Source organism: Hoplias malabaricus, chromosome 5, assembly GCF_029633855.1.
Source record: "Hoplias malabaricus isolate fHopMal1 chromosome 5, fHopMal1.hap1, whole genome shotgun sequence".
NCBI classification, from domain to species: Eukaryota; Metazoa; Chordata; class Actinopteri; order Characiformes; family Erythrinidae; genus Hoplias; species Hoplias malabaricus.
The window spans coordinates 56,131,247-56,158,898 of NC_089804.1; the positions used below are offsets into that span (position 1 = coordinate 56,131,247).

Consider the following 27,652-nt stretch of genomic DNA (forward strand, 5'->3'; position numbering starts at 1 on the left):
GGGGAAAGTTAGATTTCTTTAGGGCTGGGTGTAAGACTGGGTTTTTTTTTTTGTAGGGTCCAGAAAAAGCAGGATTTCACAGTTAAACTGATAATTTAAGCCCAAGAGTCCGGTGTCTCTAAAAGGAAAGGAAGTGAGGCGCATTGCTAATGGACATCGCGACCTAAAGCTAATGATATCTGGCTAACTGTGAAGCCCTTATGGAGTTGTGGTTGTGATTTCCGAACACAGGGCGTATTCTGATCAAGCTTTATTTATTTTTACGCGAGGCCAATCAGACAAAGGTGAAGTGTCCACTGAGGTCCAGAGGAAAGAGGCAAAGCCACCCCCTCCAGTGTATCCCCTCCTCATTTTATTTGTCCTCAGTTTTTTTGCGTTGTTAACTCTCGCTGTTCCCTCTTTCTCTCACCTCTCTCTCGCGCTCTGTAAATCTGTTGCTGTTTTATTCCCCCCTTGCATCTGCTTGGACGTGCCTCAGCATGAGTGTATGTGCGTGCGTGTGTGTGTGTACATGTAAACATATTTATACACCACAGAGATTGCTGTTGGACATGTATTGCCTTTTTTAAACGCATTGTTTCATCACCTTTTTGTTACCAACGCTCTTATTTACAAATGAAGCCTTTTCTGTAACGTGCCTATGCTACATCGGGGGGAAAGTATACGTTTTAATTTTGCCTTTCATATGAAACATATTCAAGCCTGAGAATTAAATAAAGTAATTATTCAACTATGAATGGGTGATTTTTTTTTTTTCTTCTCTGTGAAACTTCATTCACTCACACACTTGTGGAAATGTGACACAGCCAGGAAACCCACGCAGACACAGGGAGAACACACCACACTTCTCACAGACAGTCACCCGGAGGAAACCCACGCAGACACAGGGAGAACACACCACACTTCTCACAGACAGTCACCCGGAGGAAACCCACGCAGACACAGAGAGAACACACCACACTCCTCACAGACAGTCACCCGGAGGAAACCCACACAGACACAGGGAGAACACACCACACTCCTCACAGACAGTCACCCGGAGGAAACCCACGCAGACATAGGGAGAACACACCACACTCCTCACAGACAGTCACCCGGAGGAAACCCACGCAGACAGAGAGAACACACCACATTCCTTACAGACAGTCACCCGAGGAGAGGATAGTTAAACAGAAAGATTATTTAATAGTTTGTGTGTGTGTGTTTGGTTCATGTTTAAACACAGAGGCAAATCCTCTCCACTCTGTCCTCTACGTCCCTCAAACCACATCCAGCTCCTTATTAAAGTGGTGTGTGAGTCAATGGGTGACTGTGTGAGTGCGAGTGATTCTGTACAACTGTCCCCAGTGTTTTGTCCAGAGTGGGTCGTGCTCAGCGTGAGCCAGAAGAGGACGAATGGTTTGCCGAACCCGGACCAACAACTGGAACCAGATCCTGAGGCTGAGTTTAAAAACAGCACCACGAGAGGTTTGTTAATTTTTCATTTATTCTGCAAATATCTGTAAAAATTATACAACAATCCTAGGAGTACTCATACGGGTGAAACAGCTCGACACTTTAAACAACCATGATTTATTATCATTAATATTATTATTAATAGTTCCTCCTCACGTGAAGAGAAATGTACACAAACACCACGTGCTCCGGCCGATGCTTCGGATCCGCCTCCTCGGCGCCGCTAACGTTCAGACGATAAAAAGAAAAGCTCAGAGCGCTGTGCAGTAAGAATCATGTACCTCGAGATCTACTGAATTTCTCCCAGAAACCGTCTCTCTCTTTTTTTTTTTTTTTTTTTCCACTGCTGCGGTTCCCGTCCCGTCCACAGAGAGACCCCCCCCCCCGTCCTCAGAGACCCTAACCCCACCCTCCTCCCACCCCAGGAATATAAAACTGATTTAAAAGGCTCCACCCAGGGGCTGTGAGTTTGGAGGTCCGGTCGAACTCAGGGCGGACGGTTTTAAAAACAGGCCATCAGTTGGGGTCAGGTTCCTCCAGTGGTTCGGTTACAGTCAAATCTATCTGCCGCTTACACACGACTCGCAGTAAAAGCCCTCCTGTGCTCCACGTTGGAGCAAACATCTGTCCCTCGTCCACATCCAGCTGTGGTCCTACTCTCCTCCTCTTCCTCCTCCTCACTCAGAACCTGAAAAACAAACAGAATATGGGCATGGGATCAGCTTCAGGTCCACAGCTGTGGATTCATTCACTCACTCACTCGGATACTTTCTCACACACACAAAAATTTGACAGCATTCAGTCGTGAGAACATTGGCGAGGGCGGATGCCGCTGATGGATGTTGGGTCACGAGCACCACTCCAGTTCATCCCAAAGACATTAGAGCAGCTGGATCTGAGCTTAAAGTCACCGTGCCCAGTGCCACCCTCAGACTGGAGGGGGACTCACTTTCACACCTTTAATCTCATACACAGGTTGTGTGTCTGCGTTACCGTCTTCCATTTTTTTTTTTTGCAGAGGCTTAAAATATCCGTAAGTGTTCATAGTGTACTCCTAAAACTAGCCCTAGCCCCAAATTTAACGTTAACCGTATACGTAGTCCTAAATATAGTCCTTGAAGTAATCATGATGGTAAGATGGCGTCTGAGGTGGTGTACATACTCCTGATGGTACAGGCGCAGTCACACAGCTCCAGGAGGATTCTAGTGTGGGTTCTAGTCCTGCCTCAGGTGTCTGTGAGGAGTGTGGTATGTTCTCCCTGTGTCTGCGTGGGTTTCCTCCGGGTGACTGTCTGTGAGGAGTGTGGTGTGTTCTCCCTGTGTTTGCGTGGGTTTCCTCCGGGTGACTGTCTGTGAGGAGTGTGGTGTGTTCTCCCTGTGTCTGCGTGGGTTTCCTCCGGGTGACTGTGAGGAGTGTGGTGTGTTCTCCCTGTGTCTGCGTGGGTTTCCTCCGGGTGACTGTCTGTGAGGAGTGTGGTGTGTTCTCCCTGTGTCTGCGTGGGTTTCCTCCGGGTGACTGTCTGTGAGGAGTGTAGTGTGTTCTCCCTGTGTCTGCGTGGGTTTCCTCCGGGTGACTGTCTGTGAGGAGTGTAGTGTGTTCTCCCTGTGTCTGCGTGGGTTTCCTCCGGGTGACTGTGAGGAGTGTGGCGTGTTCTCCCTGTGTCGGCGTGTGTTTCCTCCGGGTGACTGTCTGTGAGGAGTGTGGTGTATTCTCTCTGTGTCTGCGTGGGTTTCCTCCGGGTGACTGTCTGTGAGGAGTGTGGTGTGTTCTCCCTGTGTCGGCGTGGGTTTCCTCCGGGTGACTGTCTGTGAGGAGTGTGGTGTGTTCTCCCTGTGTTTGCGTGGGTTTCCTCCGGGTGACTGTCTGTGAGGAGTGTAGTGTGTTCTCCCCGTGTCTGCGTGGGTTTCCTCCGGGTGACTGTCTGTGAGGAGTGTGGTGTGTTCTCCCCGTGTCTGCGTGGGTTTCCTCCGGGTGACTGTCTGTGAGGAGTGTGGTGTGTTCTCCCCGTGTCTGCGTGGGTTTCCTCCGGGTGACTGTCTGTGAGGAGTGTGGTGTGTTCTCCCTGTGTCTGCGTGGGTTTCCTCCGGGTGACTGTGAGGAGTGTGGTGTGTTCTCCCTGTGTCGGCGTGGGTTTCCTCCAGGTGACTGTCTGTGAGGAGTGTGGTGTATTCTCTCTGTGTCTGTGTGGGTTTCCTCCGGGTGACTGTCTGTGAGGAGTGTGGTGTGTTCTCCCTGTGTCTGCGTGGGGTTTCCTCCGGGTGTTCTGGTTTCCTCCAACGTTCCAAAAACACACGTTGGTAGGTGGATTAGAGACTCAAAAGTGTCTGAATGTGTGAGTGTGTGTCGTCCTGTGAAGAACAGGTGACTTTATTCTGTATTCTGCACTTAGAATTAGAATAACTTTTTTGCCCACTGCGCTTGAAATTTTTCCTCCACATTTAACCCAATCTGTGCAGTGAAACTCACATTTACACACACTAGTGAACACTAGGGGGCAGTGAGCAGCCCTGGCCACAGCACTCAGGGAGCAGTTGGGGTGTGGTGCTTTGCTCAAGAGCACTTCAGTCATGACCTTCCAACTCTGGTTACAAGCCCAATTCCCTAACCACCAAGCCATGGCTGCCCCCTTGTGTGTAGAACGACAGTGTTTTGTTAAACTGTACAACCTGCACTGGTTTAATGACGATAAAGTTTAATTGAATTGAATTTAAGCTATAACCAGTCTCTAAGTGAGGGTTCGTAACAGTGATAGCAAATAATGAAAGCAATGATGCTGGTGGTAATAATAATTCTAATAATAATAGTAGGAATAGTACAATTTTACTGTTAGCATACAGCTAGTTAAAAGCTAACATGTTGCGTAAATAAATGTTACATCTGTCTATAATTTTAATCCAGGGTGTATTTTATAAATGTGTAGATCAGCACTGGCTTCATCAGATATGTTCCTGTATATTATCAGATATCTGCATCAGCCCAGAATTCCCATATCTGTGCACCCTTAGTACAAGATGACGAATCCTGTTTAATATGAACTTGAACAGGAAGTAGCAACGCGAGGAAACTCTTTTATCTTCAGCTTGACTTTCAGTATGTGACCAGATCCAGACTTTTCAAAACACCATAACATTTCCATCAAAACACCCATCAAACTTAAACGCCTCACCGTGTTCTTCACCAGCAGCTCTTTCCCCAGGTGTCTTCTCTGTGGGCTGATCTTTTGAGACGAGGTCAGTCACTGACTGATCCATCTGCTCCTCCTTCGCATCCCCCTCGTCCTGCTGCACTGACTTCAAAGCAGTTTTGCCTTTGGCCGTTAAGGGCAAAGGCTTCATCTCCACGACTTCTGCATCCTCAGGCTTTCCTCCCTCCACAGATGGCAAGGGAGCCTTCGTTTGTTTATCGAACCACCTCTTGACCAGGTCCTCCGTTAGGCCGCTGGACTTGGCGAGCTCTTCCAGCTGGTTCTCGTCCAGCTTTCCGTTGGCGTTGAAGTGTTCCCGGAGCACAGAAATGTTACCTTTCTGGAAATCCTCTTCATCCACCATGGCCTGATAGCTCTCCAGCCACTTGAGCTGACCATTCTTCAGGACGTAGCGACAATCCCCGAACCACCGCACCACCTCTGGCCGGGGGAGGCCAGTTTTGGAGATCAGTTCATTGTACATAGGGCTACTGGGCCAGTGGGTGCGAGCAAATGCTTGCTTGAGAAGATGAAGTTGTTCTGGAGTCTTCTTACCGCGATATGGAGTTTGAGATGGTTGAGGTGGAGGGGTGTTTGCTGGAGACGCAGAGGGAGGCACTTTAGTAGTCTCCGGCTGTGGACTTCCTTCCATTTCACCCTTCCCGTTGGATTCAGTGACCTTCAGCATTTTGAGATTGATCTTTATGGGGTTAACTTTTGGCTCAGTGCCCGACAGGTCATCCTTCTGCTTCTCATCTTTGCCTTGATCTGATAAAGATTCTTCAGCATCTTCCTGGCCATCTGCAGCTGCCTCCTGAACCACATTATCCTTCCCCTTTTCACCCGCTTCCCCTTCATCCCTTTCTTTCTCCTCATCTTCTTCTGTATCCTCCTCGTCCTCTTTCTCTGCACGTTCCAACTCCTCCTTCTTTTTCTCCGCTGCGACTCTCTTGCGACGGTCTGCAAACCAGCCGTGAATTTCGCGCCGGGTCATCTTAGTCTCCGCGCGTAACCTGTCTACTTCTTCCTCGGAGGGATCAGGGTCCTGCGCAAAGCTAGCCTCGAGAGCCCGGACCTGGTGGGGCTCCCTCTCCTTATATCGTATTGCTGTGAAATCTGGAGATGGAGGTCGAGGAGGGCGTCTTGTCGGCGTGGGTGGTGTTGTCTGCCGTGAAGGGCTCAGAGGCATCTTCTGTTGAGGAGTTTTGGGCCTTTCTGTGGAGGCGGCATTGTCTGAATTATCTCCAGCAGCTGCGGCAGTAGATGCAGAGGCAGAAAAGCTGGAATTACTGGCTGCAGAAGTTTGACCGCCAGTGCTCACCCTTGAGCCTTTGAGATTGCGAAAGTGGTAACGACGATCACTGAACCACTTGCGTACCTCGCGGACCGTGAGGCCCGTCAAACTTGTGAGTCTGTCTACCTCCTCTTGACTGGGGAACTGGCTGACAAGAAAGCTCTCCTTTAAGGCTAACAGCTGCTCCTGAGACTTCTTGGCTTTGTAAAAGCTGGGGTCCAGGAAGCTGGTGGTGGGAAGAGTGCGCGAGTTCGTAGAAGCTGGTGATGGCGAGTCAGATTTACTTGGGATGCTGTCAGTGGTAGTTGTAGATGGACTGCTACTTGCTGCAGTACTTGGACTACCATTACTGCTGGTGGTGATCTTGCTTTCACCATTGTTCTTAGCATTTCCTTTAACATCAGTGCTGCCCTTATTATTGTCAACGCTGCTCCTCGCAGTGTTGCTTTTACCGTTAGTGCTGTTCTTGCTATCTGTGTTTCCAGTTTTGTCTTTATCATTGTTGTCTGGTGTGCTGCTTTTGCCATTAGTGCTAGGAGTACTGGCCTTACTATTGCTGCTTGTTTTGCTGCCAGTGCTGCTGCTACCAATGCTAATAACACTAGCATGGCTGCTGCTTGAGCTGACGCTACTAATAATACTGCTTGTGATACTGCTGCTGCTACTACTGCTGCCTCCACTGCTGCTATTGCTGGTGGTATAATTGCCACTATTGCTGCTTCCGACAGAAGCCACAACCATGCTGAGTCCCTTATCAGCGACTAGGGCAGCAGCCGGCTTCGCCTGCATCATGGGCTTAGCTGCAGCCTGTGGCTTGGGGGTTACAGCCAGGGCAACAGGGGCACTGCTAACCTGGATGCCATTAGCCATCATAGGCTGGGTTACGATGACACCTCCTTGGCCAACAAGGCTTCCCTGTAAAATGTGAGGGATTCCAGTTGTTCCCAGTGAGGCTGGTAGAACCGTGATGGTTTGCTGTGGTGTGCCATGATGAGTCTGATGCTGATGCCCAGCAGGGGGTGCAGTCTGTATGATGGTGTTAAACATCTTCCGCCTGGCATCCTCTATCTCCTCTGGTGACCAGCTAATTCCTTGTTTTAGCCTCTGCGCTGTAAACCAGATTTTGATTTGCTCCTCTGGGTACTTGGTAACTACTGTCAGATAGCAGAGCTCTGCCTTGGTTGGGTAGGGGAACTTGCTGAAGGAGGTTTTCAGGAAGCTGCTGTTGTCCATGGATGCATTGTAGGTGGGAATGCTGCTCAGAGGAATCATTACTTTTGGTAAGTTCTTGGAGCTCGACCCAGAAGAAGAGGAGGTGGAAGAGGAAGAGGACAAGGACGACTGCTGGTTGAGGCTCCGGTTCTGAACTACGGAGACCACTTGGGTCATGGCGGTTTTCAGCATAGGTAGAGCTCCAGAGCCGTTGACGATCTGAATCGCAGATGGCATTGTGACTTTGCTTGCTGCGCCATTGTGGACAATGGTAGGAACATGGGTGACTGTAACTGCTGGGGAATTTTTCGTCTCTATTTGCTTGACAGTGGGGGTTGAGGGCTCGTCTGTGGCAGGGTGAGAAACCACAATCCTCTTGGGCTCTGATTTGCCCTTGAGCATCTTCATAATGGGCGTCTTGGTGATGGAGATTTCAGACTCCTTCGAAGCAGGGCTGTCTGAAGGACATACAATCAGGTTCTGCTCCACCATGACCTTCCGGTCTTTCTTCTTCAGCTGAAGCGTGGTTGTCATCGTACTGGGGTGCACACGGGCATTGTGCAAAGCAAGCCCTTCAAATTTGGCAGCACTTACCCCACAGTCCACACACAGGAAGGTGGGATCGGTGCGAAACTCTGGGTGCCCACTGTAGACATGATCAAGGAACAAGTTCAGGTCCTGCGTCTCAAAATTACAGGGCCGGCAGGTGTAAGTGCCCAAATCTTTGTGTGAATCTCCAGAGTCCTGCCCGCAAGATTCGTCTGAACTGTGGATGCCTTTTCCACTTGCATCTTCTTTACAAATGAAACTGCTGTCCTTGCTTAAGGGAGAGTTCCGACCATGCTCAAGGTGATCTTGCAGATGCAAGGTCTTCACAGGAATCATGCAGGGAATGGTGGACTTCCTCTTGCTAGCCATGGCTATGAAAAACCTTATCGCCACAGAAATGTCTCGGTCTAATACTTTTCTCCTACAGATTGTCCATGAACAGGAGGCTGGTGTGGAACATAATAATCAGTCCATAATGACCCCACTTCTTTTATGGGTCTGTGGAGGTTGCATTTAAGGCATCCCCAACCTCGACCTGTAAAGGACAAAATGAGAGTATGTTAACAGCATAATTAACAGCCACAAGACAAGTGATTTACCATGGAACATAATTCTGCGTCTTAATGAATCTTCTGTGACTTGCTGCGGTCATAACCCCAACCCCCACAGCAGTGTTCTCCCCCTGTGTAAACAGCCCCTGTTCAGAACGCCCGCTTTCAGCACCTGTTCCTTTAAATGATAATGAGCCGCTCGCTGTTCACCCCGACCCCGAGCGCACAGCAGAAGAGTAATTCTTGGGCAATTCCAGAGGCTCTGCACTTAACGTCCGAAGTGGAGCAGAATCCAAATGGCTCATTTTACGCCAAGTTTTTGGCTCAGGCAGCACACAGAAAACTGACTTGGTGGTTTCCCTTTAAACCTAACTGAGAAACCACTGAAGAAACGGCTTGAATAAGAGACAAATCTACTGAGGCCCAAACAGTGTCTACAGATCCAATCTGAGAAAGCTGGCAACAACTTAATCTGAAGCAAGGCAGTCACGAGCAGTGACTCTCATCGCACCACTGAGAATAGCTACTTTTATTACTGCCCCTGACAGACTTTCAAAGAACCATTTTACAGCCTCTCATTCTGTTTTCAGAGAGCGCTTACACACACCCCCTCCTCATTGTTATTACTTTCCCCACACAAAACAAGACCCTAAAAGGGACAGCTGCTAGCCAATCATTTAAACGGAATATCTGAAGAGCGTCTACTCGACGCAGAGGCACGCTAAAATGACAGCTAATTAATGTTTCAAAACAGATGAAAGGATTCCTCCTCCACTGAAAGAAACCCAATACCTGTTTAGAGTTTTCCTGCCACTAGAGAATGATCAAGACCCTCAACAACATTCATCCTCCTTCACCATCATCACTAGCCTTGGACCCAGTTAAAACAAGTGTATTCGACACAGTAATAACATGATCAAATGACACGGGTATCTCCGAGCACACGGGACGATCCTAATCAGCTCCCTGACCAATCAGCAGGCGTTTCATTGTGTGCCACAAGGAAGCCGACCAATCAGAGTAAATCAAACTATCAGAGTACATAGACACAAGTTGTCCCTTAAGATTGTCAAGTGTTATTGTATTGCAGTGTGTCACTCACAACTGTGAACAGTTTTGCACAATAGCCATGTTTTGTGATTGATTTATTGCCCCAGAAATAATTGCGATAAACGATATTGTTGTCATTTTACGATCATCTGATGCCACTAAAGTCATGATAATACAAGAGAATAATAACATAATAATAACACCCCTTTAAAGAGCAAATATACTTTAACAACACTGTATTTACTCAACATTCAGACACTGGAACTGGAATATAACCAATGTTTAAATATCCTAAAAAATACTGAAAAATGTTCATGTATTGTTTGCTAAGTCACACACTCACCCAGTCACTCACACACACACACACACACACACCTGTGGACAGTTTCACACAGTCACCCCACCTACCAGCGTGTGTGTTTGGGCTGTGAGAGGAAAGGCGAATGTGACCTGTCCCCCACACCCCAAAATATATATACAACAAGCTTTAAAATGTAGGATTCTGGCTGTGTTCTCTCTCTCTCTCTCTCTCTCTCTCTCTCTCTCTCTGTCACTCTGTCACTCTCTCATTCCCAGCTCCACCAAATATCATCTAGTCTTGTAATTAAGACATTGACCATTTAGATGAGCACAGTGGCGTTTTGCTCCTTTCTGTTTCCCTTTGATCAGCCGCTCAGCGCCTGCACAAACGGGGGGAACCAGGCCGAGGGGAACCAGGATCTGTCGCTATGGAAGGAAGGACAGCTCTAAGTGTGTGTGTGTGTCTCTCTCTCTCCCTAGATCAAACGCATCTAGGAAAGACAGGATCTGTCACTACGTTGTCTCTGAGGTTACATCTCTGTACTTTATTCTATGATAATTGTAGATTTTAAAATTGTGTTGGTGTCATTCGCCCCGTTTCATCTCCAGGACTTTTATTGTGTTCTTTTATTCTCCACAGTTGTATAATGAAAGATTACAGAGATCCCCCTCTCCTTCTGGAGAAGAGAATGTACTGAACCTTTAGAGACACAACTGGACTCTAACACCACTGCTGTACCTTTAAAGATACACTCCACTGTTTGTAGCTTTAGTGACAGTAATGTACCACTGCTGCACCTTTAAAGATACACTCCACTGTTTGTAGCTTTAGTGACAGTAATGTACCACTGCTGCACCTTTAAAGATACACTCCACTGTTTGTAGCTTTAGAGACAGTAATGTACCACTGCTGCACCTTTAAAGATACACTCCACTGTTTGTAGCTTTAGTGACAGTAATGTACCACTGCTGTACCTTTAAAGATACACTCCACTGTTTGTAGCTTTAGTGACAGTAATGTACCACTGCTGCACCTTTAAAGATACACTCCACTGTTTGTAGCTTTAGAGACAGTAATGTACCTCTGCTGTACCTTTAAAGATACACTCCACTGTTTGTAGCTTTAGAGACAGTAATGTACCACTGCTGCACCTTTAAAGATACACTCCACTGTTTGTAGCTTTAGAGACAGTAATGTACCACTGCTGCACCTTTAAAGATACACTCCACTGTTTGTAGCTTTAGTGACAGTAATGTACCACTGCTGCACCTTTAAAGATACACTCCACTGTTTGTAGCTTTAGTGACAGTAATGTACCACTGCTGCACCTTTAAAGATACACTCCACTGTTTGTAGCTTTAGTGACAGTAATGTACCACTGCTGCACCTTTAAAGATACACTCCACTGTTTGTAGCTTTAGAGACAGTAATGTACCACTGCTGCACCTTTAAAGATACACTCCACTGTTTGTAGCTTTAGAGACAGTAATGTACCACTGCTGCACCTTTAAAGATACACTCCACTGTTTGTAGCTTTAGAGACAGTAATGTACCACTGCTGCACCTTTAAAGATACACTCCACTGTTTGTAGCTTTAGAGACAGTAATGTACCACTGCTGCACCTTTAAAGATACACTCCACTGTTTGTAGCTTTAGAGACAGTAATGTACCACTGCTGTACCTTTAAAGATACACTCCACTGTTTGTAGCTTTAGAGACAGTAATGTACCACTGCTGTACCTTTAAAGATACACTCCACTGTTTGTAGCTTTAGTGACAGTAATGTACCACTGCTGCACCTTTAAAGATACACTCCACTGTTTGTAGCTTTAGTGACAGTAATGTACCACTGCTGCACCTTTAAAGATACACTCCACTGTTTGTAGCTTTAGAGACAGTAATGTACCACTGCTGTACCTTTAAAGATACACTCCACTGTTTGTAGCTTTAAAGACAGTAATGTGTGTGTGTGTGTGTCTCTCTCTCTCTCTCTCTCTGAAATGGACCTAGGAAAGCCAGGATCTGTCACTACGCAATGGAGACTCCCTACACGCCTCTCTCTCTCTCTCTACATGATTAAAGGGACAATGAAAGCCAACTTCTGTCGCTACAGAAGAAAGACCACAAATATCTCTCTCTCTCTCTCAGTACTCACTGAACCACCTGAAATACCGTGTTATCACTCCCCCAGTCTTCACCATTTCAGACTCTGTCCTGGTGGTGTCTTGCTCTTATTCGTGTCCCGCTCGAGTTCTGTGGATTCTCTTTGATCTGCTTTCAGAAGCGAATGAGGGAAACCTGGATCTGTCGCAACGGAAGGAAGGAAGACTGAATCTCAGAACCACCCCCCGCCCCCCCCCTCACACACACAGACCCCTCTCTCTTCCCTCCAGGGCTCAGGGGACATAAATGGCCTGTAGCTGGTTTCTCTGGCCCTCTCCTGCCCCTCGTTCTGCCTGATGGGGCACAGGCCTGCCAGGACCCCCGGGTCATGTGACCAACACAAAGGGCTGAGGAGAGTGGGCAGAGCCTGTTGTCCGTCACGTGGGCTGAGCCCTGAGGGAGGAATGAGGGAGAGAGGGAGGAGTGTGGGGGTTGGGCGGCTGGGCTCGAGTTGGGGTGAGCGAGAGCCTACATGTGTGTGTGTGTGTGTGTGTGTGTAGGGGTGGGTGGGTGTTGTAGGTGTGTTATCGTCAATGGAAAAAGATACTTTCATCGGATAAAGCATCTACAAATCATAATATTATTACTAAAGTGAGGGACAAAGTGTGTGTGTGTGTGTGTTGGTTTGAGTGTGGTGGTTGGGGGGCGGGGGGCGTTAACTGCTTCGGTGCAGAGTGAGAAGACTACAGCCCTTCTACTAAACTCTATAATGTTCAACTTGAAGAAAAAAAAACAAAACAATTACGAAACCAACAACTCTTCATCGCTGCCAATATCCTCAGATGCTTTTGTTAATTTGCTGCTCATTGATTTATCCATATGCCCCTCACCTAATGAGGTCTTAAAGTGCCCCCCAGAAGTACATTACGGATATTATTTCCAGTAGGAAGCTGTGTTTTGATTGTGAATAATCCCCTTATTCCTTTCCTAAGCCCATAAACAAATCCATGGCAGAACTTATTTTACATTCATCAAGAGAAGCTATGAAATCTATGGAAGGCTATAAGGGTCAAATAAGGACAACGTGTCTAGGGCTTTATGAAAATAGGGCTGTTGTTAATTTATCATGTAAACACACATAAAAACCACAAATATATCGTCGCTGCTGGATCAAAATAACTTCATAATTTTGTGGCGTGTGTGTGTGTGTGAGAGAGAGAGAGGGGGAAAAAAAGAAATGTTGTGTGTGGGTAGAGGAAGCACCGAGGTGTTTCTGTAAGGAATTTTTTCTGCCCTGACACACCACCACCTCCCCAACAGCACCACCACCACCACCACACCCACCCTTTTCACCCTCCCACCCCCATCAACAATCACAATCTCGTCCTCGTCCTCTCTCCCTCCCCTCCGTCCTCCCCCTCTTCTCTCCGAAGCTTCTGGAATGTTCCGTCGTGGTCTGTTCACCGAGCGAAACAAACCTGAGAGCCATGCGGCAGCGTCTCTGTGTTTTTAAAGCGGGTCTCCGTCCTAAAATCTCAATCTCACGCACACTCCAACCGCTTCAGAAAGGTAGCAGTGCTCCTGTAACCCAAAGCGCCTGTGTATCTCATTAAAGAAATAAATTCCTGTGGAGTCGCAGCCTCTGGCCGCAGCACTGTGTTGTGCTCGGTGCAACCCACATTCACTCGCCTCCAAAACAGCTCCGTCTGAGATTCAATCCAGATCTGAGTCTTCTGTGTCTCACACGAATGTTTAACGATACATTAACACCAGCAACACGCACAGCACCGCTACCAGCTTTCAGAACTCACTGGTTCAGTGCATGTTCACATTAATGTGTGGATCTGGAGCCCTCCAACACACACACTGTGAAACAAGACCCTCCCCAGTCAGTTTTCTGTGAGCTGCCCAAGTCTGAAAACATGAGGTAAAACGAGTTCTGACTCTGCTGCGCTTCTGACGTCAAGTACAGAGACTATAGAAATGCCCCGCCCCCTCGTTCAAATCTGTCCAATCACAGCGCTGGACCCATGTGTATGTGAGAGCGCAAAGACAAGGGCGGCAAAACAGACACAACGCGGGCGGAGAAAACAATAACGGAGAAGAAAGAGAACTGAGTGAAAACAGCTAAAAACCAGAGCTTCTGCTCCTCGCTCCTCACTGCTGTGTGCTCGGGGTCGGGGTGATCAGCGAGCGGCTCATTATCATTTAAAGGAACAGTGGGGGGGGGGGGGGGGTGTCACAGATTGAACTACTTCACCTTCTGACTTCCTGTCTCACACCGTCAATTAATGTTTATTAGCAACCGATCGATTGAGTGTCACTCAATTAATCGACAAATTGATCTATTTTTTAGACGTTGTGTATCACTTCATCCAATATGCAGCAATTCACAGCCAGGTTTCACACATGGAAAACACTCCATGGGGGTCACAGATAAACTCCAGAGACTCAGGACCCTGCTAATGTTAATGCTGTTGACCTAAAACACAAACACAAACATGAGCCCAATCTTGTTAAAGAGCATATGATCAGAGTGTGCCCCCGTGTTAAAGCCCTTCTGCCCCCACAGCACAGAGCTGATAAAAATCAGGCCGGTTTTGGCAGAGCAGCGAGGTTTTGTGGGCAACACAGTATGTGTTTGTTCCTCTGGAGAACACACAAATAAGCCATGTCACATGTGCTGCATGTCCTCTCCCAGCTCCCAACTCCATACCCTCAGTAAACCCACCCGAGACCACCACCTCAAAACAACACCCGCAGCGTTCACCGACTGGACGACATCCACTAGATCACAGCACAGTGATGGTGCACTTAAGGCTACTGAATTAAAATGAGGGTCAATACAACACCTGGTCATTGATTTGGAGTATTTACAAAAATTGTCCTAAAACTGCATTAATTTCACCTTTTTCCTGCAATAACCTGCATTCAACTATAGTCCACTAAATGGCGCACCAAACACTACTGACCTCCGCCAGTCTATTAGGTCTATTCATACTCTCACACCTTTACACACTCAGCCAGTCACTCTCACACCTTTACACACTCACCCAGTCACTCTGTCACTCTCACACCTTTACACACTCAGTCACTCTCACACCTTTACACACTCAGTCACTCTCACACCTTTACACACTCACAGTCACTCTCACACCTTTACACACTCAGTCACTCTCACACCTTTACACACTCAATCAGTCACTCTCACACCTTTACACACTCACCCAGTCACTCTCAGTCACTCTCACACCTTTACACACTCACCCAGTCACTCTCACACCTTTACACACTCACCCAGTCACTCTCACACCTTTACACACTCACCCAGTCACTCTCAGTCACTCTCACACCTTTACACACTCAGTCACTCTCACACCTTTACACACTCAGTCACTCTCACACCTTTACACACTCAGTCACTCTCACACCTTTACACACTCACCCAGTCACTCTCACACCTTTACACACTCACTGTCACTCTCACACCTTTACACACTCACCCAGTCACTCTCAAACCTTTCACACACTCACCCAGTCACTCTCACACCTTTACACACTCACCCAGTCACTCTCACACCTTTACACACTCACCCAGTCACTCTCACACCTTTACACACTCACCCAGTCACTCAGTCACTCTCACACCTTTACACACTCATCCAGTCACTCTCACACCTTTACACATTCACCCAGTCACTCTCAAACCTTTCATTCTCACTCACCCAGTCACTCTCTAACCTTTCATTCTCACACTCACCCAGTCACTCTCTAACCTTTACACACTCACTGTCACACTCATCCCTTTACACACTCACCCAGTCACTCTCACACCTTTACACACTCACCCAGTCACTCTCACACCTTTACACACTCACCCAGTCACTCTCACCTTTCATGCTCACACTCTCCTATTCACTCACACCTTTCATGCTCACACTCACCCAGTCACTCTCACACCTTTACACACTCACCCAGTTACTCTCACACCTTTACACACTCACCCAGTCACTCACACCTTTACACACTCACCCAGTCACTGTCACCCAGTCACTCACACCTTTACACACTCACTGTCACTCTCAAACCTTTCACACACTCACCCAGTCACTCTCACACCTTTCACACACTCACTCAGTCACTCTCACACCTTTCACACACTCACTCAGTCACTCTCACAGTCACTCAGTTACTCTCACCCTTTCACACACTCACCCTGTCACTCACACCAGTAGACAATTTCACACACTCACCCAGTCACACTCACACTGTGGCAATGAGAGCCCCTGCAGCGCCACCATGCTGCCACTACAAAAAAAAATCAATAACGTCTGAAAGATTTTAAAAGGGGGGTTTAATCTATTAACCAGGTCGCCCCAAACCCTGCGCCACAGTCGGTCTGGAAGACGCAGACCGCAACGACAGAGATATCCACTCGCACCAGCACAACACACACTAACACACCACCACCACGACACTGCAGTGCTGAGAATGATCTCTGCCACTTTAATTAGGTTAATCAAGTAATAACTGACAGAAATAATCATTGTTTGACGGCGGCTCTACGACGGAACGCAAAGGAACGATGAGTCCATAGCGATACGTTTGGTATTCGTTGAGAGAAACAGTCTTTAGTTTCCACTGTTGAGGTGGCCAGTGTGTCCACTCTGCTGAGTGTGTAAGATAACCCCCCAACACACACACACACTCACTCACACACACACACCCCCCCCCTGCCGCCAGCGTCTGTGTGACTGCTGTTCCCTTCCCCCACACACATCTCCGCCGCCTCTTTCCCTCGACAAGTTCGGCCCAGAGCTGGAGACAGGACGACTGCACCACTGGTGTGTTACTATCCCCATGGCAACCGGCCGCCCTCAACCCCCCAGACTCCCTCTCTCTCTCTCTCCACCCTTTCCACACACACACCTCACCCTTCTTACAAGGGCAGTTATTTTTATTACTTAGTTATTCTTCTAAAAAAAAGTCATGTTTTTATGAGGATTATTCCCCTCTTAAAACCATGCCCTTGCACTGGGAGGATACTGGGTCCTCACAATGGTAGCAAAACAAGTAAACACAAGCAGATGACCACATCAGGCCAGGACTTCCTTAAGACTGCGGCTACCTTTCCAAACAAATAATATTACACCTAAACCCTGAATCTGACGCTAACCTTATTCTCAGGTGCAACAAGGTCCCCACGTTTAACACTGCGGTTTCCTTGCATTGTTTGGTCCTCACATGGTTTGCAAAACAAGTACACACACACGTTATGTTCCCAGCTCTCGGGGGCTTGTTTTTTCCACACGCTGCTGTGAGTAAAGGCCCTGCTCCTGTTTCAGACTCGTCCAGGGCTCAGTCTGAATTCGTTTATCTCACTTTACGTTTACTTTATATTCGCTTTAGTTGACTTTTCCAGGTCTGGAGCTCAGTCTGTATTCGACCAGGCTCTGTTCACACCTGGCTTTAATATGCGTCTCGGGCGATTCGATCTCAAACGACTGTCAGGACACAGCCGTTCACACCTGGTGTTTCAAATGCGTTTCCTGTGAGCGATTGTGAGTGGGTTTCTCACATCATTCTCGCTGGAGGAGGGGCACGGTGGAGTCTGCGCTCGTGCACTTAAATAACGCAGTGAGCGTAGAACCTTGAAGGGTCTACTTTTCAAAGATCTACTGAAGGAATAAAATATATTTTTAGATTCTTTTGAGTGAAACATAACTCACAGGAGAGGGACGTTTCAGTCAGAGTCAGTCACTCCGGCTTACACTGCGCTCACTCTGGCTCTCTCCGGCTCACGCAGCCCCAACTCTGGATCCCTCTGGCTCCCTCCGGCTCACTCTGGCACTAACTCTGGCTCTCTCTGGCTTACTCTGCACTCACTCTGGCTCTCTCCGGCTCACGCAGCCCTACCTCTGGATCCCTCTGGCTCCCTCCGGCTCACTCTGGCTCTCTCTGGCTTACTCTGGCTCTCTCTGGCTTACTCTGCACTCACTCTGACTCTCTCCAGCTCACGCAGCCCTAACTCTGGCTCCCTCCAGCTCACTATGGCTAACTCTGCACTCACTCTGGCTCTCTCCGGCTCACGCAGCCCTAACTCTGGATCCCTCTGGCTCAATCCGCATACACTCTGGCTCACTCCAGCTCACGCAGCCTTAACTCTGGCTCTCTCCAGCTCACTCTGGCTCTCCCCGGCTCACTCAGGCCTAACTCTGGCTCTCTCCAGCTCACTCAGCCCTAACTCTGGCTCTCTCCGGCTCACTCAGCCCTAACTCTGGCTCTCTCCAGCTCACTCTGGCTCTCCCCGGCTCACTCAGGCCTAACTCTGGCTCTCTCCAGCTCACTCAGCCCTAACTCTGGCTCTCTCCGGCTCACTCAGCCTTAACTCTGGCTCTCTCCAGCTCACTATGGCTCACTCCTCGCTCGCTCTGTATTCACTCCAGCTCACGTCGATGTATCCAGCCTCTGTTTGAGCCTCACACTGAACCCAGTTTGTTCACTTGAGCAAGAGCACGTTGCTTAATATCTTCAGATCAGATCTGATGAGGACACACTGTGTCAGTTTGAATGTAGGTCAAACCAACTATAAAACCACTGTCAGGAGATGATCTGTCATTTTCAGCTCTGAATATCTTTCAGAAACGACCATTTCACAAAGAACCTACCAACAGAACAGTTTCAATCCTGTTACATGAGCATCCCCTGAGACTGAGAACATTAATAACTACATATTACATCTCTGTAAACGGGAGGGTGTGGTTTCCCCAGACAGGGATTAAGCCTAGTCCTAGACTGCATCCTCTATTCAATGGAAAAATCACAATAAAAGTGCTGTGTGGTCCAGGACATTCACCTTCACCAGAGGAGTTAACACAACTAACAGAGTAACATCCAATAAACACCTTTCAAATCAGACAACACTGTCTTCATCCAGTTCCTGTGCGATACAGTGATTCCGTGACTCAAATTTAAACTGCACTTCTTTTCTATACGTTACGGTCAAGGGAGGACTTCCACAGAGCAACACTGATCAATTTCCCCTGATACGTTGAGCCTGAAATCAAGCCTGTCCTGTAGGAACGTGCCTCAGCTCTTGTCCTCAGTTCTGGGGTTAAGTTATCAGGCTAACTGAGAAATCCAGCTTTGTGGAGCCCACAGATTCAGCCAGAATTTTCCATCAGTGTGTATATGTTGGGGTGGTTTATCCTCATATCGACATAATCTTGTTTATATAGATTATTATTATTCTATAATGTCCCCACTGTGTGTTCATGTACTGTCCCTTTAAAACCACGCTACCAAGCAGGGGTCACGTGATTCTGCCCCCTATCTGCCACATGGAGGAGAACCTAAACGCCGAGGCCGACCGAGCGACTGGAGCTTGTACCAAAGAGAAACACAGCTGTGGTTTGGACGTGCTGTGTTCTGACTATAATTAAGACGACACTGAACTAGGAGTCAAATGTAAACACTGAATTGCTAACGCTAAATGCTCCCAGCAACATTAGAGAAAATAAATATCCCAGCTTTAAAACTGGAGCATATTTACAGCTCAAGCCTCGTCCCTGAACTGTGAGGGTCATAAACACAGAAACAAAATACTCGTTCATTAATCGTAATCATGGTAAAACATATTAATAATGATATTGATTTGCGCTCACATCGTCCAGCACTACCTTTATTTGTAATTGAAGACAGTACAAACACGTGTTGTGACATCACAACCAACACCCACACACAACGGCCGACCTGGGGGAGGGGGGGACTTGCAGAAAGTGGGATTTTAGAGCTGTGGTGAACTGAGGGTCTGTCCAATAGCTCATCCTCAATCCTGGGATTAAATTATCAGGCTAACTGAGTAATCCTGGGGAGTATTCCTCAAAGCAGGTTTACTCAGTTTAGCCAGATAACTTAAGCCCAAAATCAAGCCTGTCCAATAGGAACAGAGCTTGGATAATCCTTAAATTTGGGTTTAAATTAGCTGACTAACAGAGGAAACCTGTTCTGTAAAATGCCCCCAAACCCCATCTTTGTTTTAAAGAACCACCGCGTCCACTTTCTGCGGCTTGGCGTTTTTAGACGTTTGATGGTTGCGGATGTAGCTGTGTTTTTAGCTGCTTCTGATTGGTTCGATTCATCTACAGACAGTCTACATCTTAAACCTGCTCTCTGCTCTTATCCACCTGTTTACACCAGAATAAATTAAGGAGAAAAGTAAACAACCGCAATAACAACAAAAACAACATCACCAATGTATTCCTATGGAAGCTCTGGCTCTGGCCATGAAGAGGTTAAACAGTAGAGTGGCCTACTTCTGTCCCTGCCAAGAAGCTATGGGCCACGCTGACGGCTTAATTTGCTTTTCAATGCGGGTGGAGGAGAGCTGCAGTCTTTGGGTGGACCCCCACCTCGTCACCTCGTCCAGTTCAAAGGTCCTCATTAACATCCGGTCAGGATTCCGCTTGTTTAGAGCACTCTGAATCTGCTGTGCCCAGCACCTAAGGTGTTAATGCTCCAAAAAGGAAGGGAGGGAGGGAGACAGGGAGACAGAGAGAAAGAGAGAGAGAGAGAGAGGGAAAGGAGGGGAAAAAAATGGCGGCACACCACGCGCTCTGCTGTCCAACCTAAAATGGCTGACATCATCGTGTCTAAGCCAGAGAGCCAGAGCAATGCCAGCTTCGACTGACCACAACCACCAGCCCCAAAACAACACCGCCCTGAGCCCAGAGCCGGCTCAAAACAACCCTCCACCTCACGCGGGGAGGAGGGGGGGGGGTCTGTCCTCGAACGAAAGCCCCATCACAAAGAGGATACTTCAGTTAACCACATAACATAAGCCTGAAGTTGAGGAGTTGTCCGGAAGAAATGTCCCTCGGTTCTTTGACAGTCGTTGAGAATGATGATATCTGACTGTACTTTGTGAAATAGATCCAGGGGACATGTGACAAGGGAGGATTTGTTGGCGTTAGCCTGATAATTTAAGCTCATATCTGAACACCGTCCTGTGGCAGAGTCCATCAGGTCTCCTCCAATCAGACAAGACTGAATACAGGCTTAAGATATCTGGCTAAGTTTGTGAAACACATACATCTGTGGGGTACATTTCAAGGCAGGGTTGGTTTGTGTTAGTCACACGAGCTTATGTTAGCTGGCAAAAAAAGCAGGATACACTTGAGTTAGCCAGGTAACTTAAGCCTGAGGTTAAAGACGGTCCAATAGAAACGTGGAAGCCTGGATTGGCTTGAGTTATCTGGCTAAGCTCTAATAAAATAACTAGCCTGGAAGGTAACGAGACAAGATCCCGACAAATCACACAAACAGAGCTCGTGATCTGCCTCTGACAAGACGCCATGACCGTGACCTTCATATTAGCGCCCTCAGTGATATTCCACCCACAGGATTTATCTGTGATAGCCAGATAATATAAGCCCACAGTTGGGGACAGTCCAGAAGCAATGTCCACCAGGTCTCATCTGGATAAAGTGAGAAATCCTGCATCGTGAGATTCCCGCCTGGTTGTGCTCAGCACAACAAATTCAATCTAAACACAGACAGAAAAACAGGACACAACCCGGGGGCCCACCACAGAGGAGGTAGGTGGGAGGTTCTCATAGATGTGCAATAAGACAGACCACAGACACACGGACCACAATATTTCCACAACCAATGGTCATGCCGTGCCTACTTCTAGATCAGTGCCAGCTACTCATTCATTCATTCGTTCATCTTCTGTAAGTGCTTCATCCTGTTTAACGTCATGGTGGGTCCAGAGCCCACCCAAAAATCACTGGTCAAACATACACTCGCTCACGCCTGGTGTGAACATCTCCTGTACCGTGTTGTTTAGCGAACAACAAGAAACCAAAGAGTCACCCGGAGATCCAAGTTCTAGGAGCTTCCTTGTTCGTCCGAGGCCTCGCTCTCTGGCGTGGGAGCTATAGCACCACCCCCTTCACTGCCTGAGGTGCTGGCTAGCACAGTCGTGTCAGCTGACGCGACAGATCTGGGCAGTTTACATTCTCCTCTGACATGCTAAACTTTTCTGTACCGTTGCTTACTGTAGTGGCGATTTGAATAGAAGCAGTAAGTCGGCCTCAAGAGTCTTGGCTACAGAGATATGACTTTACTATAAAGGCCGTTTCATGGTGCTGCATCCAATCTAAATCGCAAGCAAAGCTTAGCCACGAACTCTGTGCTGTAGCCTGATGTGCACCGACCCAGAAATGTAACGTTGCTTTATGATAAAACATACGTGATGGAAGAATTAAACCCAAATGATACCAGGAGCGCGATCCAGACGGAAAAACCTCTACTGCTGTATTGGTTTCAATCCTGGCACTGCATGGAAATTCCACTGTGGCCGACTCCCTACATAGTGCACTTCACAGATTATAAAAGTAACACTACTACTCCGCTACACTGTGCACTACATGGGGTGGACGAAGATGTTTTGGCGGTGAAGACACACCAACATGGGGCTGTCCTGAATACCATTTTTAGGGCGTTTGAGCTTTGGCCGTAACAGACACGGTGCCACTATGAGCACAGAGTATACCCGAGTTCACCAGAGCTTCGTGGGGGAGGTCTCCTGTAAATCGAGGTATAATGTTGAACTAAGGAACTGTGCCTGCGCTGTGCTTCGTTGTAGGTAGGTTGCTGTAGGGCTTTTGGCCGTTTCAGGCTTCATTCAGGGCTTTTATGTTGATGTGGCTGAATACGAGTGGAGTGCCGGGGGTTTTGACCGCTCTAGAGCCTGAATTCAGGTGGCGTGGATAGCCACATTTACCAAAAAATCCAAATGTGATGAAAACTGATTTCCTACACAATGAAAGAATAACTGAAAAGCCAATGATTCGAGACCAGCCCCACACCAACACACCAGTATAAACACTCAGGGCACTGGTCCAGGCTACACAGCAGACACTACACTGACTCTAAACAGGACTTTAGGCCATATCAGACATATTAGATATTAGGCAACTTAAATACTAGTGCAGTACTCTGGTCCAAAACCCTGTGGTCAGACTCCAACTCAACGTAAACACGACAACCAGCTGCGTAACCGGGCTGACGTGTCTCTGACGTTGTCAAACTAAACCTTACAAACACAAAAGAAAATAAAATTAAGCATCTAAACGTAACCTAAGCCCAAAGAACAAAAACAAACATCTGTCATATCCTCTGCACGACCGACAGGAACTCAATGACAAGCTCACAGTTTGTATTAGTGCTTCTCCCCTCACTGGCCCACAATGCTCTACACGACCAACAATATGTCCTCCGTTTGCACCAGTAACAGCCTCTACTCGCCCGGGAAGGCTGTACAACGGATGGCAGAACGCTGCTGTGAGGATTTGATGGTATCCAGCCACTTAAACATCGGTGAGGCCTGGTCCTGATGTTGAAGGATTAGTTCTGGATCACAGACACCATCCCAGAGGTACTGGATCGAGCTGAATCACTAGTGTTGGGAATGGTGATCTCTGTTCATGCTTCTCTACAGACGTTATACAAACGGCGGATGAAGTTGATCTTAAGGGGTGTCTACAAACTTTTGGACACGTACTGCACGTCTGGTCAGACAAGACAGCCACATCAAACACAGCCTCAAAACTGGGGGGGGGGTTCAAAGAGACGCTGGAGGAAGAGGGGCGGGTTTCTCCTACATTTACAACTAAAAAGAAACTGGAGAAGGGAAAATAAAAGACACACACACACACAGAGAGAGAGAGAGAGAGAGAGAGAGAGAGAGAGAACTAACCAGGCTTCACAGCTGCTTCTGACAGCCTTGTGATACAAAAATATGTAGACACCCTTTATAATTATTAAGATGCGGTGGACATTCAATTGTACACACACACACACACACACACACCTTCACAGGGTCAACACATCAGATTGAGGTCACTGTGCCCAATTCCAAGTACTGGACTTTGGAGAGAAGGAGCTCTGTCCGTTTTCCTTTGGGGGAGGAGATTGACCCAATCCTTCAAACACACACACACACACACACACACACACACACACACACACAAAATGCTGATGTTGAATACCACCAAATATTTTAACATCTAGGACCTGTTTACACCCAGCATTAAGAAGAGTTTTTCGTGATGGGGTCACATTTGTGATTCACTTGTCCTCGGGGTTAGAGTCGTTCAGAATAAACCTGAACAGGGCCCTAGGCCTGGGGTCAAAGCGTTACGGTTACAGGGGTCATTATGATAATTATGGTATGTCTCATGCAACACAGTGCATATAAACACTTATTGAAACAATATTTATTCATTAATTCATTCATCTGTAAACATGGTGCTGATCAGGGTCCTGGTGGGTCCAGAGCGCACCGTAAATCAATGAGCACAAAGAATAAACACTTATTCAACAGGGCATTACACACTCACCCTTTCACTCACACACTCACCCAGTCACTCACACACTCACCCAGTCACTCACACCCGTGGACATTTTCACACACTCACCCAGTCACTCACACCTGTGGACAGTTTCACACTCACCCTTTCACTAACACCCTCACCCTGTCACTCACACCCGTGGACATTTTCACACACTCACCCAGTCACTCACACCTGTGGACAGTTTCACACACTCACCCTTTCACTCACACCTGTGGATATTTTCACACACTCACCCAGTCACACACCCAGTCACTCACATCTATGAACAATTTCACACACTCACCCAGTCACTCGCACAAACACAAAAACACACCTGTAAAAACAAACAAACAAACACACAGACACTGTGAGAACACCACACTCCTCAGAGACAGTGACCCGAGGCACTATTCTGTCAGCGTCACAATTAAACCTCACGCCTCTTTGCCTTCAGTGATTTTCTGCCCGTTGATTTATTTTTGGAGCATTTCTATTGGCCCGTTCACGACGAGGAGGCGTCAACCCAATGTAAACAAGAGCTGGCAACTGTACACCATCATTTCCAGGCCTTTAACGTCAGGACCATGACCTTCACTCTTCCACAGACAGGATGCCCCATTATGTCAAGGCCCTGAGTCTGAGTGCGCATGGAACGGCATTACTGACATCACACCCCACTGTACCACCGCACTGAGCTCACACCAGTCCACACAGAGACAGGCGTTCGGCTTCCCTCTCCTGTTTGAACCTTTTAACACTTTGTACATTAAGAAAGTGGGTCAAAATAACAAGGGCTTAGCGGTGGTTGCTGAGTAAACACCGCTCCACTGTTCCCAGCGCGCAGAAAATCAACTTATCCCCAGAGGCATCATCTCAGACTTTAGATTAAGCCAGGGTTCTCCCTCAAAGTCCACTGCTGTGTAAAACGTAACAGTATCGTGTGTTGTCATCACGATAAACAATGCACGTGAACTTTTAGCCGGAGAACTTAAGCCCAAAGCGAAGCTCAACTTAGCCAGATAACTTAAACCTAACGAAACCCAAAAGAGCAGAAAGGTGGGTTGTTCCTATTGGTCAGTAATCAATCCTTGGTGTACATTCGTAGCCCCTGCTTTGTGGAAGACCCCCCCCCCCCCCACCCCCCTCCCCCCTCCCTCAGGTCTACTGTCTTTTGTGGGTCCTGGTTGTGATGTCACTACCTGTGTTTGTACCGTGCGGCCATGTTTAAAAAAAAAGAACCCTCTGTCCACTCTGCTGACCACAACATACACACACCATTAAAAACACTGTGTTTATTATTAAAGCAATGAGAACAGATCACCACAGCCTTGAAGCAGGGGTCTGATCTCTGGAGTGTGGCCATCTGGTGCCAAAAGAACAGAGACCCTCCAGCCCCCTGCACCCCCCACAAAAACTGGACAAGACCCCCACCCACTCACTTACTACCACTACTACTACTGTCGCCATTTTACCCAATACACTTCCCTCAACTTTTACAGACACCTACGAAAAACACGGTATTCCTATTTATCTGGGGACTTTCCATAAGCCTCTGTATTATTAAAGACGAGTAATTCTACACCTAAACCTAACCTTAATCTTAACCTCAGTAAACAACCAGCAACGTGTCTGCGTAATTATTTTTCCACTAAAAAAACAACTAATATACGTGAAAACAGTGCGTTTTTTACGTTATGACTAGACAACAGCAAGAGCTCGCGCGTTTTCATGGCGTTGTGGGGACACGGGATCCTTAGCAACACAGACGTAGAAACACAACGTTATTCTCTCTCTCTCACACACACACACACACACACACACACACACACACACACACAGTCTCTCACACACACCGCTATTCCCCAAAACTACAAATATACGAGGTTCAATCCTTCTCCTTAACGTTATCCGAATTCTCCGGTCCACCTTAAATGGCCAGCAGCGACACTGTGGCGCCCCGGTATTTAAGGTGGAACGGAGAGTTCGAATAAGAAGAGGCTGGAGCCAACTTCAGCCTCAGTCTCTCTCTCTCACTCTCACTCTCACACACACACACACACACACACACACACATTAATGTATAAACGAACACAGTTTATATTGAACTCACCGCGCGGCCGGCGGCTTGAAGGTCTTTCACTCTCAGCGAACAAACACCAACAGAATCAGGATTAAAGAGAGAGAGACGAGATGAATGAAGAGCTGGATTAGTCAGAGTCTCTCTCTCTCTCTCTCTCTCGTGTTTATCGGACTGAGAGCCTGAAGAGAAACTAAACGCACCCCTCGGGTCACGTGCCGCCCTGCGTCATCGTCAGCCTCGCTGACGTCACCGAGCAGCACCAGAGCCCTCCGTGTGTCATGTATATTTTTATGCGTTACTAATATTTTATGTATTAATTTAGCTCATTTTTACACATAGAATATAATAATTGATAAAATTACATTGTAATGTAAATATATCTACTGCAATTTGGAAAATTACAATTTATGTATTTGATGTTTATATATGTGCTTTTTAATGATTATATATATTTTTAAATCTATTTTTCTGGGGAATAAATGAAAATTAAAAATGTATGTAACTTAAATTATTGGTTGTTAATTTGTTTGGTAATAAATATATTTTAATAAAGGTTATTTATTTTATATATTACTGTATTATTATTTTACCTGACATTTATTTATGATGAAAAGAAAAAAAAAACAATAATTGTACATTTTTTGAAAACACATAGAATTAATATATCTTTGTAGTAATTTTGTTAATCTTATTTTTACAGTTGTTTTGTGTGTATTTCCTAAATTATAGTTTTATTTATTTTTTTAAGCTGCATTTAATGTAAATATTCCAAAAATATTGGAAGAGTGTGTAAAATGTCCCCAGGTGTGCCCAGCAGTGGTCTACAGTCAGTGGTGTGCCAGCCTTTTTATGCCAGTGTACCTATATATGCTCGCTGTCTGTGGGACTGATGGCGCCTGATAAATAAATGAACATATTTAACGTAGAACATATTTATGAAAGAAACAGCCAGAGATCTACGGCGTGGTATCATCCCCTCACTGTTAAAGAAGGACAGACGGGTGGTGGACAGGTATTTATTGTGAAACACTGCCCCCTTGTGGAGCTCCTATAAACATAAGCAGGACAACAACACGACTACGAAACGCTCCTGTAAAGGTGCTTAGAATATTATGAGAGATATTATGTAATATTATGTGGAGAGTATGAACTCCAGCAGTCACTGCTGTGTCTGATCCATTCGTACCAGCGAAACACACACTAACACACCACCAAGCAACAGGTCAGAGTCAAATAGAGTACAGTCTGTAATTGCTGAGATATAAAGTGCTCCTGTGTGGTCAGTGGAGGTGAAAGAATGGACAGTGAGTGCAGAAACAACGAGGTGGTTATAATGTTATGGCTGTTTATTTACTGTAACACTGGTGACTCCTCTCCAAAGGGGGGCGACATTATTTTTCCACAGCCCTTTCCTCCCGGATGAAGAGGCGCGCTCCGATTGGACGAGAAGTACGGACGTCGCAGTGTGGG

At 47.0% G+C, this 27,652-nt stretch overlaps 1 protein-coding gene across 1 annotated transcript; it reads right to left on the reverse strand.

Moving 5' to 3' along the window:
- Positions 1-1,571: 1,571 nt before the first annotated feature.
- zhx3b (zinc fingers and homeoboxes 3b) lies at positions 1,572-26,352 on the reverse strand. Its single transcript, XM_066672076.1, has 3 exons — positions 26,213-26,352; positions 4,623-8,230; positions 1,572-2,143 (listed from the first exon to the last, which is right to left on the reverse strand). The coding sequence occupies exons 2-3, from the start codon at positions 8,062-8,064 to the stop codon at positions 2,133-2,135; spliced, it is 3,453 nt and encodes a 1,150-aa protein (XP_066528173.1). The 5' UTR covers positions 8,065-8,230; positions 26,213-26,352; the 3' UTR covers positions 1,572-2,132.
- Between the last annotated feature and the right edge of the window lie 1,300 nt (positions 26,353-27,652).